The sequence below is a fragment of the Phoenix dactylifera genome, chromosome 2 (genome assembly GCF_051530095.1).
Source record: "Phoenix dactylifera cultivar Ajwa chromosome 2, Ajwa_hap1_PhDact_Kaust_v1.1, whole genome shotgun sequence".
In the NCBI taxonomy this organism is placed as follows: domain Eukaryota; kingdom Viridiplantae; phylum Streptophyta; class Magnoliopsida; order Arecales; family Arecaceae; genus Phoenix; species Phoenix dactylifera.
The window spans coordinates 6,521,246-6,540,354 of record NC_143191.1 but is presented as its reverse complement, the minus strand read 5'-3'; the positions used below and the strand labels follow the sequence as shown (position 1 = coordinate 6,540,354).

Below are 19,109 nucleotides of genomic sequence, written 5' to 3'. Positions count from 1 at the left end.
GGGTCGTGAAAACATTAACACAAGATCCCTCCGTAGTCTTTCCATGTGAACTTGAGAGTCTAAAACCCTAACCCCCTTATTCTCTCCTCTGTTTTTTTTTTCCTCTCCTCTCCACCACCGCCTCAACCAGCGTTCCACCGCTGCGCCGCCGGCTGCCATCGGCCGTCGCTCGACCGCCATCTCTACGACCGCCGCCACCACCAACCACTGGATCCCCGCCGTTTGAGGTACGGCCTCCCTCGTCGTCCGCCTCTCTCTTTGTATCCCCTCCCATTCCCTTCCCGCTTCTTGTTTCACTCTCTTCCTCACTGCTGTATCAAATCTAGCTGAAGGAAACCCTAGAAACCTCGCGTTGCCTTCGCCGCCTTCTTATTCGCATTCAAATCCACTTCCTTTTCAACCCCCAAATCGAGCGGAGAGCGATGGGGATATTCGAACCCTATCGAGCAATCGGTTACATCACTAGTGGTGTCCCCTTCTCCGTCCAGAGACTGGGGACCGAGACCTTCGTCACCGTCAGCGTTGGAAAAGCGTGGCAGATCTATGATGTAAGCTTTCTATCTTGTAAAGTTCGTTCTTTTTCGGTTGTTTGTCGAGTTCTCTTAAGTATGGATAAAATTTATCAAAGAAAATTGAAGTTTGATAAACTTGGGCCCGAAACTTTGCAAGCTGAATTTTCAGAACTTGTAGTAGTGGCCGCCGTTATCATTTTTTTGCAGGTTGGTTCAATTGACATGCCTGCTATGTTTTTTTAATAGGAGCGTACTTAATATTTACAGTTTAAAAATTGAAATTTGTTCCCTATAAATCTGTTATTTTTCCGATGTGCAGTGTATTTGATTTTAATTCCATGATATTTTGATAATTATGGTGCATAGATTCTTCAAATGATTAAGAATCAAGTTAATATAAGAACTACTTATAGACATTACATTTTTTTAATGGAGAGTGGTGATTATATGGAGTTGCTGATGTAGATGATCCAGTATTGCAATCATCTACCAATGGGGTTTATCTACAATTATTTCATATTTATGATGGACTAGCAATTTCATATACATTAATCATGCACGGTATACGAATCTATAGTGGACTTGAGCACTTCTCCGAAACTAATATTGTCTGTGCTTAGACTATATAGCAGCTTGAGCTGTACATCCAAATAAACATGAATTATGATGGTTTTCATGAACTTATTTTTCTGCCGGAAAGCTCAATTATTTAGAATCCTTTTGATAGACAATAGAGTAAGTTTTTTTTTTAAAAAAAAAAAACAAGATAAGTGATATTTTTGGTGTTTTTTCATGTCACCCTCTGAGTATTGCTTATTTACATATCCCTCACAAAATGGAAACATCGTCTATAACCTTGTGAAGTACTGAATGTTGCAGTTGTAATAACTTGTTCTAAGGCATGTCACTTTATTAAAAGTTAAAATACAAACTTTAATAATCAAATGACTATATTACTCACTGCATGTCCTATACAACCAGTTGTTCTTTCATATTTTCTTCCTCTTCCCTTTTATATGGTTAGTGTTCTTATATTGGATTAGGACAAGTAGATGCTCCTTTTACTGTTTAACCTACATAAAATTTGCGTAAGTCTCTTATACACACAAATTAAATTGGCATGGCGAGTTTTAGTTTTTCATTGCGTGGAAGCTGAATAATTGTTTCCTTTTCTTTTCTTTTTTTGCAGTGTGCTAAGTTGACATTAGTGCTTGCTGGTAAGTTTTTTTTGATTATTTTTATGTTTGCATAATTAATGTTCTTTTCTCTTTTGTTGGTTCTTCATGTGGACATCTAAAATATAATCATTTTATGCTTATTGAATGTTCATCTCGTCTGTCAACATATCTGTACTACTTCTATGAAAGTCCTCCTTATCCATATAAACAGTGCTGATGAAATATATTTTTTGTTATTCATTTTGATTCAAGCCTATGACTTTCAACTTCTGGCAATAGGATCGAAAAGATAGATTTTCATTCATAATATGGAAGAAAGTACATTTATAATATTAGAAAGCACTTTTTTGTCCATAGTTAAAAGCTCCACCAAGGTTTGGAAACTAGGTTGTGCTTTAACTTTTTAGCTGGGTCTCATGAGTTGTAGAATCAGCGACTTTGGCTCTAGTTATGATAGTGATGGTCAATAAATAATGAAAAGAATTTGAAAAATAAATAACAAAACCATCATACGTCATTTTATATTATATTTTATTGTTTGGGACACTTAGCTTACTATTTATTTGCTGATCTTAGGCCAATTTTACCCCATCACTGCCCCAAACTGGAAAAAAATCCATAATTTCATTGTGTAATGCTGCATGCATGTGCCTTTGATGATAGCTTAATAGATGACAATTCTTTTAAATTTGAGCTCAATCAGAGTTCAGACCCTTTAATCCACTATTCCCCCTATTCTCTTCTTCCCCTCTAAAAATTATCGCAAAAACCGCAAAAAATCTCTTATATCTAGAGAAGTTGTCCCTTTATGAAGAACTTTTGGAAATGGACATGCATTTTTTTTTAACTTGCAAATTTTAAATCTAGTTTTGAGAAATTGATTTTTGAAGGTTAGAGTCATCACCTTTGAGGAAGGACCCTTCTTTAAACTTAAACAACCGAGGAGATTATGTAAGATGACATCAAGCACCTAAATTTACTTGAAGTGAAGAATGGCCCAAAAATGACATCAGATGCCCCATTTCATTAAACTTAGCATGCATGATCAGTTTTAGTGAGTTTTGGTTGGTTTCAAAAGAAGCTGGATGCATTTCTTAGAGTTGCCAAACTCATGCAATTCTTGACTCATCAATGTCCAAAACGCTTCAGATTTGGCAGGAACTTCAACCCCTAGCTTTAATATGTGAAATGCCATCTTGACCCATTTTCATGTATCTTGAATATCAACACATTCTGAAGGGTGGAATTTCAAAGTGAAGATTACTTGCAGAGGTGGATTACATATGTTTATAATCGTTTCCAATCGAATAATAGCGTCTTTCCAGAAATCATCAGCAAGGGCAGTTTTTTCCTCTTTGGCAAACCACTATTTGATATCTTGATAGAAGACTTTGTCATATAATGCTTTCAACATATGATGGGCCATGCTACAGAGGATTGGAGACTAATTTTTTTTTCTGCTTGAGATACTTGACTACTTGACGGGCTGAACCATTTACATATGGTGTTATGGACAAAATGTCACGTAATTGCAATCGCTTGGAATCTAACATTATCACTGGTAAACAGTGCTTCATATGTTTCTTAGGTGATCCAGTCTGGTACAAAATGAATGTTGAGACGAAGCTGCAATCTGCAGGAGTTCTCCCCTCTCCCCTGAATAGAGATCATTTATTTCCGATTTAATGAACTTACACATTTAATTTAATACACGAAATAAATATGAAAGTACAATGACTTAGATGCCTTATCATGTATTATTTTGTTTTTATTTGGGCCCAAATAATGTCAATGAAAATTCAATAACAGCCTTTTCAAAGTGAAAGTACACACTGCTGATCGTAAAATAGAAACAAAAATTCAAGTGTTTTGGAGGTTTCTAACCTATGCATCACATGGACACAAAATGGATGGTAGCAATATAGACAAAAAGATAAATTGCATCATAGGCCATATGATTTGAGACAAACTCTAGAGCTTGATCAACATATCTTGAAAACAAACCAAAATTCAATTGATCTGGATGTTTGTTACGTGCCCTGCCAGTTTATTAATTTGTCAAATTCATCCTTATTTCATCCTATTTCTAATACACTTCTATTGTTCTTTTTTCTTAACCATGTGCATAAAATATCTTCCAGGACCCCAATTACCGAAGAAGATCCGAGCTCTTGCATCCCACAAGGACTACACATTTGCTGCTTTCGGAACTGAAATTGGAGTTTTCAAACGTGCTCAGCAGGTTTATACATAGCAGAGAATCACCTTTTGCCGTAGTTGAAGTATTTTGCAGTTCTAGTTATAGGAATATATTTTATTAAGATTCATATATGAAGATACACGTACTGGTTGAAGATTCATATGCTGTGGTCAACAAGTTTAGTTCCAAACCACTGGTGAGTGTTGTAAAAGATTTAGTGCTTAGATAAACAAGAAGTTATCAAAATGAATATGTCTGGGATTTTTTTTTGAATCATTGGAAATAGAAAGTTAATAAGAAAAGCAATAAAGACATCAGATACCAAAATAGTGTTTAGAAGAGATCATGACAGTTAGGAAGTGGAGAATAAATATAAAGAAGTAATGAAAATGTTTTAATGAAGCATCATAATACGTGCTTTAGTACAGTATCTTACGAATTATATGTGGTTGCAACTTTTTACCTTTTTTAAAAGAATATCCTATTGCTTATTTTATTTACTTTATACTAATGTCCAACAATGTCCAAAAGCTATTAGTATTCTGTGTTCACATTTTACTACAACTGAGTGCATTTGGATCTCAAAATGTGCTACCTTCTATTTTGGTTACTTATGCTTTGCACCAGAGCATTCATGCACACCCCCCCCCCCCCACAAAAAAAAAGTCAAAGAGAAAAGCATGACAGGCTTCTGAAATATCACTTTCCATTGAGTTTGTAGTAAAAACCATAGATGGTTGTCATCTTTCGCCGTTCAGGAGACAGGAATATCAGCAAAGAATGTTCTACTGGCTTACATGTTTTAGGATTGTGTCATTCTTTTAGTTGAACATGCAGTGTCATTATAGTCTTAACAGAAGTCTTGGTTAGCTACATTTCATTTTTTTTTATTTTGCAGAGTATATTTATTCTTCTTAACATATCAAAATTCTCATATATGGATCAAAAAAGCTGTAAAATGAGTTATAAGCAACTTCCTTTGTATGGCTTATTACTCTTTTTTTCTTTTCTTAATTCTTTACATTTTTCAACTTTGCTGCATGTTTTAGGAAAATAGACATGTTCATTCTCTCAGGAGATAAATCTTCTTAATCACAACAATTTATCACAAAATATGCTACTTTGGAAACTGTAGGCAGGGAATTGCCATTCAAAATAGATCACTATGGAAAATCTATTACCGTCCTCCTTGACTGACTAATGTTAGTATTTTATTGTTTAGTATACCCCCATCCCTTGTGGATGCATGTCCTTCCAAATCCATAATCATCATCATCAAGCCTTGCCCCTATGTGGGTTTGCTTTAGCTTTATCTATCTTCATGCACCAAGCATCCTATTTATGGTTGCCTATGATGTTATTTTAAGCTTTTTAATACCATCCCTTATAACTTCCATCCATGCAATCTTAGCTATTATCCTCCTTTTCCTATATCCTCAATAAAGATTAGTGATACCTCTCCGTACTAGAGCTCCCTTAGTTCTTCAATGTACATGCCCATGCCATATCAATTGGTTCTCCATTATTTTATCCTTAATTTGTGCAACTCCTAATACTTCTATGATATGCTAATTTCTTACTCTATCCTTCTTGGTTTTCTGTTACCCCCTCCAAATGTTATGCCATTGCCCAATTAGTTTTCCATTCCAATTTTTACCATGGTCACTTTACTGGTATTTCACTTTTTGAATCAGGTAGCCGCATGGAGCAGACATGAAGAAAAAATTAATTCATTACTTTTGTTTGGAGACCATATTCTAAGCCTTGATATTAAAGGTAATGTATTTATATGGGCATTTAAAGGAGTAAAACTGAACCTTGAACCAGTTGGACATATTCAGTTAGAAGCCAAATTCTCTCCAAGCTGTATAATGCATCCTGATACTTACTTAAACAAGGTAACTGCAGCCTCAGTTTTAATTCCTGATGGAATTTTGACTTTTGACTCTTATTACAAATACTTGCTTCATAAGGAACTGAAGATTATGGTTCAAACAGGTCATTATTGGTAGCCAAGAAGGTCCATTGCAATTATGGAACATCAGCACCAAGGAAAAAATATATGAATTCACAGGCTGGAATTCATCTGTTTGTTGCTGTGTTGCATCGCCTGCATTGGATGTAGTTGCAGTTGGCTGTTCTGATGGAATGATTCACATTCACAACCTGCGTTATGATGAAGAGTTAATTTCATTCACCCATTCTACACGTGGTGCTGTGACTGCTTTATCATTTAGAACTGGTAATCTTTTCAGCTGAAGTATTGTTTAAAGGACAAGTTAGAGTTAATGAGGCACCATATTTTTCTAGCATTATCTTCAATTATATAATAATTGTTTTAAATCCCTTTAAAATATGAATCAACATGTGATTATTTCATCCCTATTTAAACCTTTTTGTTTTCATCGTATAATTGCTTGTGTTGTTTTCATACATATGAAGAGCTACACTTAGCTTATATCTAATGTTAATAAAGCAAATGCTTTGGTTGTGTTATTGCACTAGAATTCATCTCGATCACCTCTCCTTCAGTTTAGGAATTTATAAATATGTGTATTTCGTATAAAGCAAGCGCTACCTTGTTTCTTTGCCTTACTAACATGCTGTTAGGGGAAGAATCATAGCAGAGGCAGCATGGTTGATTGTGACTGTCCTATCAGCAAGATCCTTTATTTTTATTTTCTATGAGTGAAACATGGCTGGACTTTGGCATGAGGCCTTTCTCGCTGTTATAATTCCACCATCTTTGTTCATAGATCTGTCTGTCTTATCTTTCTATGTTCTGTAAAGCAAAAAAGAGAAGTATATCAACCATAAGCTGGAGCATGTGTGTATTAATTCATGTAAATAAAAAAGTTCAACACAAATAAGTCTAATTGTGAACATTTCACAGATCCATAGATTATGTCTGTCCATCATATGGCTTCCTCTTTAGTCACTTGTGCATTGCATGTGCTAGTCTTGAGTCATATTTGTGTACCCACATATCATTTCAATTAATTGGTTCCTACTTTGAGAGATGTGCTTGTCAATTAAATTGATCAAGTTTAAATCTGGAATTTTTGGTTAGTCATCTCATATAACGACAGGAGTAGATGAATATCCACTTATGAAAGAAAGCTAAGATATGATGATGCTTTGATGGTGAGTAACTAAAATGGAACATCAAAATTCTGGTGAATATTTTGTTGGATCTAATTAGGTTGCTACGCCATTTTGGACTCGTTAAAAGTCATATTTCGGTCATATTTTACTTGTTCATAGTGTTAAATGAAGATACCTGTACTAGCTTTATGACAGTTAATTGTGATTACTCTTTGTTGCATTTATTCTGTCATTGTGCTAGATGGACAACCTCTTCTAGCGTCTGGGGGTTCATCGGGCATTATAAGCATATGGAATCTGGAGAAAAGAAGACTACAATCAGTCATCAGGGAAGCTCATGATGGTTCAATAATATCACTCCATTTTTTGGCAAATGAGCCTGTTCTTATGAGTTCTGCTGGAGATAATTCAATAAAAGTAAGAAGTTTACGTGCTGTATTTTTTGGCATATTTGTATATATTTTTCCTGTACATATTGCAAATGCTAGCTGTAGTTTAGTTTATGCAATGCCATGCTTGGAGGTATACACTGAAGTAACTCAAGCAGGTAAATTGGGGGTTTTAGTGTGGTCCCAATATTGTTGGTTACTGACATCCCTTCTCTTGTACTTTTTGAGAATTCCAGGGAAATCAGTTTTTGTCTCAATTCTTGATTGTTGCTTTAGATCATTAAAAGTGTTTCTTTTTTTCCTTGAATGAAAGGATTGGAAGTGGTTGCTGGGTAGTGATTCATCTAATCAGATGCAGACTCTAAGCTTGACTGGTTATTTGGTTGGTGGAGTGATTATCTATTTTGGGACTTGTCGCTGATGATGATGATGGATATCATTTTTGTATTGCAGAATTGGCAGGGTTTAGGTTCTCCTTGGATCAAATTTAGGCCTTGACATGCCCATATTTCTGCTTCCATGTTAAATTTCTTGTTTTTGCTTAATGGACCAAACTACAAAAACTTATTTTTCTTTCTGAAAGGCAATCATAGTCATCCACTCATATCTATGATATAATTCCAATGATTGAAATGTGTCAGTATGATGGAAGTCTTAGTATATGACCAGAGATACCCGAAGATCCATGATGCTTGACTTTGCTCATTTATTCATTGAACGTAACTTCTTATTTTTCCAATTAAACTGACATATTGGCAGGCCAAAAGGACTAAATATCAACAAAAATGCCACCCATTTTTTATTCTACATTAACATGTAACTTATTTTTCTTCTGTATATGTAACTTTGATGTCATCCCACACTATTATCATCTGTCGAATAGCCTTCGGGCATTGGCTATTTTGAGTTTAGGAGGATATTGAGTTTATTTGTTTTTTTTTAATTCTTACAACCTTTGTTACTTATTTTAACTGGAATTATTTAAACCATCTGCCCTTTCTAATAGATGTGGATATTTGATACAACTGATGGGGATGCTCGTCTTTTACGCTTTCGAAGTGGTCATAGTGCTCCACCGCTGTGCATAAGGTGAAACAATTAGTCCCATGACTTGCTCTTTATGTGTGATATTTGTTACTAACTTATCAAGATTGTTTACTTATAAAAATTCTCCAATTTTTTCATCAGCGCTATTCATTATTTCCTACATTTTCGGTTGTCGCATATTGGTGGTTTGATTTACTGCATTGATAGTTTAATTTATTTTCCTTCTCCAGTGTCTCCCAACCAGATGAGAATTGGACTGTTTTTAGATCTTTTTGATTTCATATTTTCTCCTTGTTTTTATCTTGTAAGAACTCCCATACTTTTAGGCCCTCTTGGCGAGATTCACTGCAATTTTATGGCTAAAGTACAGCTTAATAAGTTAATCCCGAGTTTTAATTTTTGCAATATCTGGACGAAAGCTTTAGGAAGGAGTTAATGGTTTCAAATTGCTATTTATGAAGACACCTTGTCTGTGCATGTTTTATTCTTGTCAGCCATTTTTGAAAGGGGTATCCTGTGTACTCACTTGGGGATACTTGACAGTGAAGACACTTGAACATACTCAAATGTTTACTTGGTTGTTATTTCTTCGAGCTACTTGATCTTCTTTGTTGGTTTCATGCTGTTGCCAATTTAACAATAAGTTTGTAATTTGTTTAGTACCACTAAATTTCAATATCTGAATTTATTTGGAGTGTCTTATCAAACTCTAGGTGTTTTCTGTTAAGGGTAATTGATGACTTCTATCCAAATGGCTAATTTATGGGATCTCTGATGATACCAGATTCTATGGAAATGGAAGATACATTTTATCAGCTGGTCAGGATCGTGCTTTTCGTCTTTTCTCTGTCATTCAGGTTTGGCACTTATTTTTTTTCTTTTTATTGCTGTTCTTCCCACTTCTGCTTTGCTCAAACTATGATAATTTTAAGTAAACATTATCTATTCTATGATCTCTATGTATTTTAGTACTTAAAAAAAGTCTGCTTACCTAGTTGTATGCTAATCCCTCTAACAGGCAACCCGACTTTGATATTCTGTTCTGAACCATGCATTCTGTGTTCTTATTACTGAAACTAAGTACAACTCTATTTTACATGTTCCTGGATCCTTCTTGTTTTTCCATTTTGTGAAGAAATTCTTTCTTAAAGCAGTTCACATAATGCATCAACCTCTAGAATGTAAAAAAAGCCATGTTTGACTGTACCAGATTGGTTTTACAAAAATAAATTTTGAGGAAATGTAGAATTTTGGTATGACTACTAGAACATAGAAGACTAGGGTGAAGTAGTCAAAATCAAATATGATAATTTTTTTTGTAAAGAAAAAAAACACTAACAGTTCATTGCAAATCAGCTGCACCTGAAGTAAGTGCATAAATTGTTGTTAGGTTCATTTGATTTATGCTTTGTTTTTGCTTAATATTGGCAACATCCCTAAGTAAGATGTCATTTGGTTTTTGTCTACATTGTCACTGTATTTATTATTGCTGAGCAGGATCAACAAAGTAGGGAGCTTTCTCAGCGGCATGTAACTAAGAGAGCCAGGAAACTTAGAACAAAGGTATGCTTAAGAATAACAAACAGTTCATTATATGTTAGTATATCTTTTTTATGACTGTTATTAAGTGATGGACTTTCTATGTGCCTCTTCATTTCTTGTTTGTTGTCCCTATGTGTAAGATTGCAAAGTGTAAAAACTCCACTCATCAATATCTTTATTTGCCAACCCACAGGAAGAAGAGATTAAACTGAAGCCTGTCATTGCATTTGATTTTGGTATGGACTTCCCTCTGGATGTCATTTCTATGCATATAAAGTTGTCCTGTCGGTTTCTGGTCTGAGCTTTCCTTAATGCATGAAACTCTAGACATAATGCTTGCACAATACATATTCTAGCATTTTGCATTTTCAAGGGCATGGGAAGGTCAGGAGACATGCTTTCCTCAAGTCATATGGAGATTGAAGGTTTTATGCAAGCATACAAAATCCCACTTTAGAAAATGACATGGTGGATACTTATTTGCTAAAACAAGTAGGTGTTCATGTTTGCTGACATGCTTGCCTGTGCCAGGTCTAGCCACATGCCAACCATGCATTGCATGATGGATTTTTATGCTGGTAGCTGTGATCTGCCATGGGCCAAAGTTTATTTGGCATCATTGATTACGTTGTTTGAGGGCTTATGTTTGTGTCAAGTTGCTAATATAGTTACATTGGTTATTTGAGTGCTTTTGTTTGATGTGCTACTTCACCATTTATAATATTTTTTTAGACGTGCAGTGCACATGTGAGTGATTTGGAATTTTATTGAGGTGCATAGAGAACGTTTGATGAAGAGCTGCAGATGTTTCATGGATTTGAGTGTTTTAAGGAAGTTAAATGGTAGACCCAAGGTACGCCGAACCGGTACCGGTCGGTGTACTAGTGAAGACCCGGACCGGTCCGGTACGGGCTGAACCGGCCGGTACGGGCCGGTTTAGCATACCATGGGTAGACCCCTATGATTTGATGGAAGAGAAGACACTTGATTGACAATTCTGACAATTATGGACTTGCTGTTCCTGGTGGTGATGCAACATTTTTCCTCTAACATGAAGTGGATGACATTTGCTAAGGCAAGAAATATTCTTTGCAGTCCCTCTCAGATGACATCTCTTTTGGGTCTCATCAGTAATCAGCTCATATCCCTGCCAATGGATTTTCCTTTATAAAGTAGGATCCTTCACTGCATGTCTTTGATTAGGGCATGTTGTCGATCACATAATATATGTTTCTGTATGTATATATTAAAGTGTTTGTCATCTAAACGCAAATTTATGTTGTCATTCTATGATCTGAACAAGTTCATTAGTTAAGCACCCTACTCCTTTGTCAGATCCTTGCTAGTACCTCATGCCCATATCAGTTCATGGCTCAGGAATATTGTAAGTTGGAAAACAGTGGGATATGAAATCTTTTTTGGATGTTAGAATTTCATGAAAGAGCATCAATCCCTCCTTCCCTTTACAGTTAGACAGCTGAAATTTAACTGCAGTAGCTTGTAAGCCATGCCTGGTCATTAGCTATTAACCTCATGACAATGTTCCTAGAGATTGTGCCAGCAGTTCTGGCTTGAACCAGTTAAGAGTTTTCTTTTTGGGTGTGTGACATGCAGGGGTCATATCAAACCTAAGGGTCTTCAATAATTTGATGATACATAACACTTGTTCAACAAGTTATAAATTGGTATTATTTTTCAAATATATATTATTTCACGATCTATTTATTACTTTTCTGGTTTATAGTTGCTTTGCATTTTGTTCTGAGAGGTATTATGAATTTCAAGATTATATTTTGCAAGATGGCCCAAGTACTGTTTAGTGATTTGTTTGTAAACAAATCTATTTTAGCTGAGATTCGTGAGCGTGATTGGTGCAACGTTGTCACTTGTCATATGGATACTCCACGGGCATACGTATGGCGACTTCAGAACTTTGTTCTCGGTGAGCATATTCTGTCACCATCTACAGACAACCAGACACCGGTTAAGGTATGCTATTTTATAAACTTTACAGATTCATAATCTTCTCACTTGGTTCAGACTAAAAATTTATCAGTCTTGAAGATACGTCAACAATGGTAGTTACTTAGGGTTATTTAGCACCTCCATAGCGGACATCAGCATTTGCTCATAGTTCTGTGGATACTGTGGTTTACTGCATTGATGAAGTCAATTTGTTTATATTTTCAATGTTGTGTAACAGGCCTGTGCAATAAGTGCATGTGGTAATTTTGCCATCTTGGGCACTGAAGGTGGTTGGGTCGAAAGATTTAATCTTCAATCAGGAATTAGCCGAGGCAGTTACATGGATATTTCTGAGGCAAGACAGTGTGCACATAATGGGGAAGTTGTTGGAGTAGCTTGTGATGCTACAAACAGCATTATGATAAGTGCGGGATACCAGGGTGATATCAAGGTATATTCCTCAAATTCTGCTTTGTTTATATTATTTTATATCTCTATCTTGCAGATAGTAGTGGTTTGGTTTTTTTCGTATAAGCCTAATTTTCTTTGTGGTGAGTTCATTTGAAAATATTTCTCAAACAGAAGTGCATATGATATTTAGTCGGGCATTGGGACTGTTCCAAGTTTGAGCCAGTTTCTCACAGTATGTTTCTAGCCTCTGATAACATGAGACTTTCAGGTGCTGGAGAGAATCTGCGTTATGCCTAATATGAGAAAATCAGTTTGTCCTTCTAATAGGAGTGAATGAGTACAAGTTATACACATGCAGTCTAGCATAGTCTCATGCAAGAAATAAAAACAACTAAAGCTAGGATCCATGTGTATACTTTGATGTACATTTGCTTTGTAATAGGCTACTGCACTATTTGTCACCAATAGGTGCAAGTCTTTTTGTGTGTAAAGTATTAAAACCTGCTAGAAGTATGTGAAGGTATAATAAATTTTACCAAGAAATGATGGTTTAATTTGTGATTCCGTTCAAACATGTCATCCTGCCTTATGTGACCATGTTACCATCTCTTTGATTAACTCTCTCTAGCTGAACACAACTTGCTATGATCAATCCTGGATGTTGCTAGAATCATATGGTTCCATCACATGCAAATGGGTTAGGTCAATGAGAATTCTCACAATATGGACCCAATTATGGGGTCTAACCAGACTTGGTTGTGGAAAATTTGGACCAATCTGTGTAGCTTAGGAATCTGGATATTGGACAAAATATATTGATCCAACTAGATATCTCTCAATTCCACAACCAGATTCTTGTAATATTGCATATTTTTTTCACATTCATTTATCACCTAGGTGATTTGTAAAATTCATATTTTATTCATTAGTAAGAAATTGCAGTTAATTTATTGTTATAGATTTGGTTACTGTGGCACTTCCTCTTGAATTGATAATTCAATTTCAGAGTGCTCCTCTCTCTCAGCCTCAGCTTTTCTTCAATTTTCTAATCTATAAACTATGTTACTGTCAGAATTGGTGGTTTTTCAATTCTTTTTCATATGCGTACATGCACTTTGTTTATGCCTGAGTAACGAGTCATGTATCTTTTTGCAGGTGTGGGATTTTAAAGGTCGTGAACTAAGATCTAGATGGGAAGTTGGATGTGGTGTTACAAAAATTGTATATCACCGAACGAATGGTACTATCCTAACTCTTTCATTTTTGGTATTCAAGAGGAGCATGTGATTTCATGTAACTTTTTATTTTGCTTTAGGTCTTCTGGCAACTGTAGCAGATGATATGGTTCTCCGGCTGTTTGATGTTGTGGCACTACGGTTGGTTCGTAAATTTGAAGGTCATACAGATCGTATCACTGATTTGTGCTTGAGTGAGGATGGAAAATGGCTACTGTCTTCCAGTATGGATGGGAGTCTAAGAATCTGGGATGTCATATTTGCTAGACAAATAGATGCATTACATGTTGATGTGCCTATAACAGCAGTATCTCTATCTCCTTCCGTGGATATTATGGCAACTTCTCATGTCGATCAAAATGGTGTCTATCTTTGGTGAGTTTATGTTTAATTTTTTGGTTAGATCAATTTCCTTTGCAATGACCGGATGAGCTTTTACCTAGGAAGAGAACCTATCAGCTGGCATTACCATTAGCAGCACTGGCTGTATATATAATATGTAAATCTTAAATATATTGAGAATGCAGTGAATATATTAAGAATGATGTTTATAATTTCGGCTATTAACTGGCATTTGCAATTCACAGCACTGACAGAACATATAATATGTAACTTTTAAATAAAAACTTGGGTAAGGATAGCTCAGAATTATGAATTTCTGGACAAAATTTTCCCTAATTCATGTGGGAAAAGCCATTTGTACTTTTGTTGGTGTTTAACAGCGGCAGCATATTCTCATATTTTGAGATGCCATCATCCTCATAAAAATGGCTGTTCAAATCTTCTTTGATATTCCAATTCTTATTGTTGCATGGTTATTCAATACAAATATTCCTGTTTGTTTCTTTTTGTTGTGTTGGGTAACAAACAGTGGGCACATTTTGTTATTTCTCGTGGTCCAAGAGTAAATTTTGTTTCAACATCTGCTATGTTTTTGAAGTCTCAGGATTTGTGTCCTCTGGTTATCAGGGTTAATCAGGCAATGTTCTCTGGATCCTCCAATATCGACTTCTATGGAAGTGGGAAAGAAGTTCGGAAAGTCCAAATGCCATCTGCTTCTTCAAAGGAAGTATCTGAGGAAGATGAATCCATTCATGCTTCAGGGGATCCATATCAAATAGAAAAAGCTTGCCCTGTGCCTTATCATAGTCTTCAAATGCCTAATCTGATCACACTTTCCTTGCTTCCTAGGAGCCAATGGCAAAGTTTGACTAATTTAGACATTATAAAGGTTCGTATTGGAATATTTTTGTCAAGCTTGATGGACAGTTGATTTTACATTTTACATGGCATGGTTTTTCAAGTTAAATAAAATCTTTCCCCCTTGAAGTATTATTTTTACAATTATTTTAAATTGCTTCATGCGTGTCAATGTATGGCATGTGTTTTTATTGCTAATGATATTCACCTTTGGATTAAGGCTTTATTTTGTGTGTATTTTAAACTACTTTCAGCTGCGTAACAAGCCAGTTGAACCGCCAAAGAAGCCAGAAAAAGCACCTTTCTTCTTGCCATCAATTCCATCTCTTTCAGGGGAGATCTTGTTTCAGCCTAATGTGGACAGTACCAATGAAGAAAAAAATAACAAAAATAATGAGCTGATGCGTAATAACAAAAAAGTTGATTTATCTTCGCAGTTTATTCTGCTGCTACAGTCCTGTGCAGAAACCAGAAATTGTAAGTACATTTTAGATTCTGTTTGGATTTACTTGTGCACGCGCTATGCGCTTGAGAATGCATTATTTGGAAGTATGGGAAGAGGATGTCTTCCATAACAAGTATCATAATTCCAAAGTTGTGTGTTTTCAACCACATCTTTGTTAATTTATTTCTGTTGTCATCAGTTGATTTATGCTAGTTTTAGCAAGGGTGAGTAAACAATGCTTAAAATGCATTAGTTCTATGGAAGATACGTACAAAGGTTAATTTATTCAGCCATATTATTTTTGCTAAAAAATAGCCTATCATCTTTAAGAAAATATATACTGCAAGTATACTCAATACTGGCCTAGACTTTGCTAAAAAGTGTAGCTGTTTTCAACTTACTGGTATTTCAATTATGCAGTTCTGTCTTTAGATGAAAAATTGTAGAAAAAAAGGAAAAAGTGTAAAGGCTCTTGGGTACACAAATTAATGGGACATTTGAATCCTAATTACCCAGTTTGTATCCTATGTGTGGGGAATGTAAGTTGAAATTATCAAATCAGCCGATATAATGAAATGGAGGAAAGGAGAACCCAGTATTTAAGAAGGCCACCGGTTCTGCAATGTCAAAGATTTCTGTGATACGTCAAATCATCATTTAAATGAGTTTCAGTATCCTGTATTATATGGATATCATTCCAAGTGCATATTATTTGCATATATGAGACATTCAACAGGTGTCTGAGCGAAGCATCTGAACACCCCCTCAAGGGTCATCAGCCTGTTGTTAATTTTCATTTTGTTTTATCTGTACATCTATATTCCTTCTGTGGTTTCCATACTGAAGTTCTAAAGGTTCATACTTCTTTTTCTTTTCTTTTGCAGTTTCAGCATTCACAGACTATATTAAAAGTTTATCTCCTTCAACTCTAGATGTGGAGCTTCGTATGCTGCAGATAATAGATGATGGAGATTTGCAAAATATAGATCAGAGGCCAGAGTTGCATTCTATTGGACAGCTTTTGGATTATTTTATTCATGAGCTTTCCTCCAGAAATAACTTTGAATTTATTCAAGCAGTTATTAGATTGTTTCTTAAGGTATGTATTAATGTTTCTTTTCTTGTGGACCTTGGTTATATGTTCATTTACATGTAGTTTCTGGTTGTGTGAAAAATACAAATGATTCTCGATATATATATATATATATATATGTAGAGCTAGACTTGGCTACATTTGAGTGGACCTCCACTAAGATCTGGTCAGGTCCAATATACACACACATGCATACATATGTACATACATACATACATACATATGTATACGTATACATGCATACATACACATGCACGTATACATATGTATACATTTATATATGTATAGATACTTATACATATATATACATACACACACATATACATAAATATATATAAAATCATAAACATGCTCACAAATTAAAACCAATTCAAAAATTGTATGACCATCTTTTGAAATGCTGACGGAATTTATTTGGATTTTTTTCACTAGCAAGATCAGTTTTAGAAGTGCCTAAGCATTATTCCCACTGGAATTTTCTGAATTATAATGACAGTCTCTCTCTCTCTCTCCCCTTGATGGTGATCTGTAGAGAAAAATTTTCAAACCAACTGCTTTAGAGGAATTGTTTTATCCTCTGGATTTTTAAAATTTATGTGCAGGTTTTCTCCGAATTCATCGTCTTGACCTTTTTTAAACAGATACATGGTGAAACAGTGCGGTGTCATACAACTCTACAGGACAAGGCAAAGAGGCTTCTGGAGGTTCAAAGTTTGGTTTGGCAGAGGATAGATAAGATGTTTCAAAGTGCCAGATGCCTGGTTACATTCCTCAGCAATTCACAATTCTAGATACAAGGTGCATCTTTTTCTCAGTAATATGCTATGCTGCATCTTTATTTAAGCAGGCTTAAATCCTTTGCTGCGTATGGCCAATCCATGCATAGCTTATAAGATTTCTGGTCAAACTTGTGACATCCTTGATATAACTAAGGTTCTATTGGCATCAATTCCGGTTTCCAATTTTCAGTTTTTGTTTCCACAAACACAAACCGAGGCAAAAATGGTGTTTGGTAACCCAGATTTTATTCAGTTTTTTGAAAACCCTTTCTCAGTTTTTAGAAATTGTGGGAACTAGAAAATCTGATTTTCAAAGTTTTTGAAAACCAATACCACTTGTGGCCACCACCTTCTCCTCCACTATTGACACTACCACCAAACCGAACCCAAGTGACTATGAAACAAGTGTTTTTTAAAAAAAATTAAAGAGAAACTGGTTTTACTTTAGAAAACTGAAAATCAAAAACGGAAGTGATGCCAAACACTACCTAAGTCTAGAACTAGTTTCTTTTATACATTTGATTTTGTAAGAAAATCACAGGAATGGCGATAATCTTGACAAGTAAAATCATTTGGAAGGAAAAATAAGATATATTACTAAGATATGTTGTTTTACAAGGTACATGTAATATGTTAACATTATAAGATAGTAGAAATAGGCTTCCTAAACTTGTAGAGAGGGCCACTTGACAGTTGCTAACCCTCACTTGATGCTGCTGTTATATTTGCGTTCCAGGACTCCTATATATGCAAACCTTAAAGCCATGCTTGTTTTATTCAGATTTCAGCAAGCAGCAATAGATCCTTCAGCGAGTGATGGATTGTCAGCTAGAGATTTGGGATAAAGTAACAACAGACCGTGTACTTGGCTGGGAAGATCTACATCAAAATTTTGTTGTACATCTCTAGAATTTAGAAAACAGTGATGGTTTGATATTCCTCTGCAAAGTGCAAGAGCATTTTTACCAAGGGTTATCCATAAGATGTCCCTGGTAGGCTTGCGGAGACCTAGAGGATACAGATGTTTCAGTGAGGGATTGAGTTTTTGATGCAACCAAGATGAGCTTCGCTGCTTCCCTTCTTGCCTTGACCTCTTTTATGCAATGTTTTCAATATGCATCGGTTAATGTGTAATGACCACGTCGTCACCAGTTTTGTCCATTATGTTTTCTTCTTTTTTTTTTCTTTTTCTTTTATATTTCCTGAGCCTTATGGCGTGCTGGCTTTTTATTATTACCCCTTGAACAATAAAATGAGTATTTAAGAAGGCAGCAGTGAAACATCTGTGAACATTTGACTCAATATTTGGTTTGTTCAGGGATTGCTCACAAATTGAACTGAGCTTGAGCTTACTCGACGCCTAACCAATTTTCAATCTGGGTGTGAGATTTTTGCCAAACTCTTCCTATGTTCAGCTCAATTAGTTCAATATGGATGTCATATACATGTTGCAAGAATTTATCTCAAAAATTAGATTCGGCAAGGGGCAGGTTCATGTTTAATATGCATTACCAAAAAGAACATTAGAGTAGATTGAGAATAGTCAGAGCGCCTGATCCCCTGCCAATCAAGGCTTAGTTTAAGCTTCCAACATTTGGTTTGGATAAGTAGAGTTCTGCTTAGTTTGCTCAGGTGGTCTTCCTTTTTCTTTCCTAACATTCAGAGTTCCAAGCCATTGATCTCTCTGTTGATTTTTTTTTATTTTGAATATCCATGCCTTGGAAACAAGATCCATTGCCTGCAAAGGTAAGATAGAAAACAATAGCACCGTGAATAAAGTCATAGTTAGCTGCATTAGAGGCAATACCAGTAGCAAGCAAGAATACAGTAGTTGAACCAAAATTTATTTTTTGGAGTATGATATTTGAGATTCGTGGTCAATACCTCAGTGTAGATCCATTTTAATCTGATGTACTAACAGTTCATCTTTGATGCAGTCATTAATTCTCCAATACGGATTATTAATAATGAGTGGTTATTTTATTACCAATAAAAATAGAAAAAGAAC

The 19,109-nt window shown here is 35.4% G+C and overlaps 1 protein-coding gene across 4 annotated transcripts; it reads left to right on the top strand.

Annotated features, from left to right (window-relative positions):
* LOC103704318 (transducin family protein / WD-40 repeat family protein) lies at nt 1–18,403 on the top strand. 4 transcript variants are annotated; one of them, XM_089928709.1, is made up of 20 exons: nt 1–227; nt 327–548; nt 1,702–1,729; nt 3,832–3,932; nt 5,585–5,788; nt 5,889–6,132; nt 7,237–7,412; nt 8,391–8,473; nt 9,216–9,288; nt 9,929–9,994; nt 10,167–10,209; nt 11,823–11,962; nt 12,177–12,389; nt 13,505–13,589; nt 13,665–13,959; nt 14,554–14,815; nt 15,039–15,261; nt 16,114–16,328; nt 16,964–17,120; nt 17,883–18,403. In XM_089928709.1, the coding sequence occupies exons 2-19, from the start codon at nt 423–425 to the stop codon at nt 17,111–17,113; spliced, it is 2,727 nt and encodes a 908-aa protein (XP_089784835.1). In that variant the 5' UTR covers nt 1–227; nt 327–422; the 3' UTR covers nt 17,114–17,120; nt 17,883–18,403. The 4 variants fall into 4 exon arrangements, with proteins under 4 accessions (XP_089784835.1, XP_038987553.3, XP_088571258.2 ...); XM_039131625.3 differs by having other exon boundaries at nt 17,838–18,403; XM_088715132.2 differs by having other exon boundaries at nt 16,925–17,120.
* Nucleotides 18,404–19,109: the final 706 nt, after the last annotated feature.

What these genes read in the sequence shown, in the direction of transcription:
- LOC103704318 (XM_088715132.2), top strand. Translation starts at nt 423, where the DNA reads ATGGGGATATTCGAACCCTATCGAGCAATCGGTTACATCACTAGTGGT. An exon ending in CTGGAGATAATTCAATAAAA is followed by an intron (nt 7,413 to 8,390) that starts GTAAGAAGTTTA and finishes CCTTTCTAATAG; the next exon opens with ATGTGGATATTTGATACAAC. An exon ending in CAAAATGGTGTCTATCTTTG is followed by an intron (nt 13,960 to 14,553) that starts GTGAGTTTATGT and finishes TCTGGTTATCAG; the next exon opens with GGTTAATCAGGCAATGTTCT.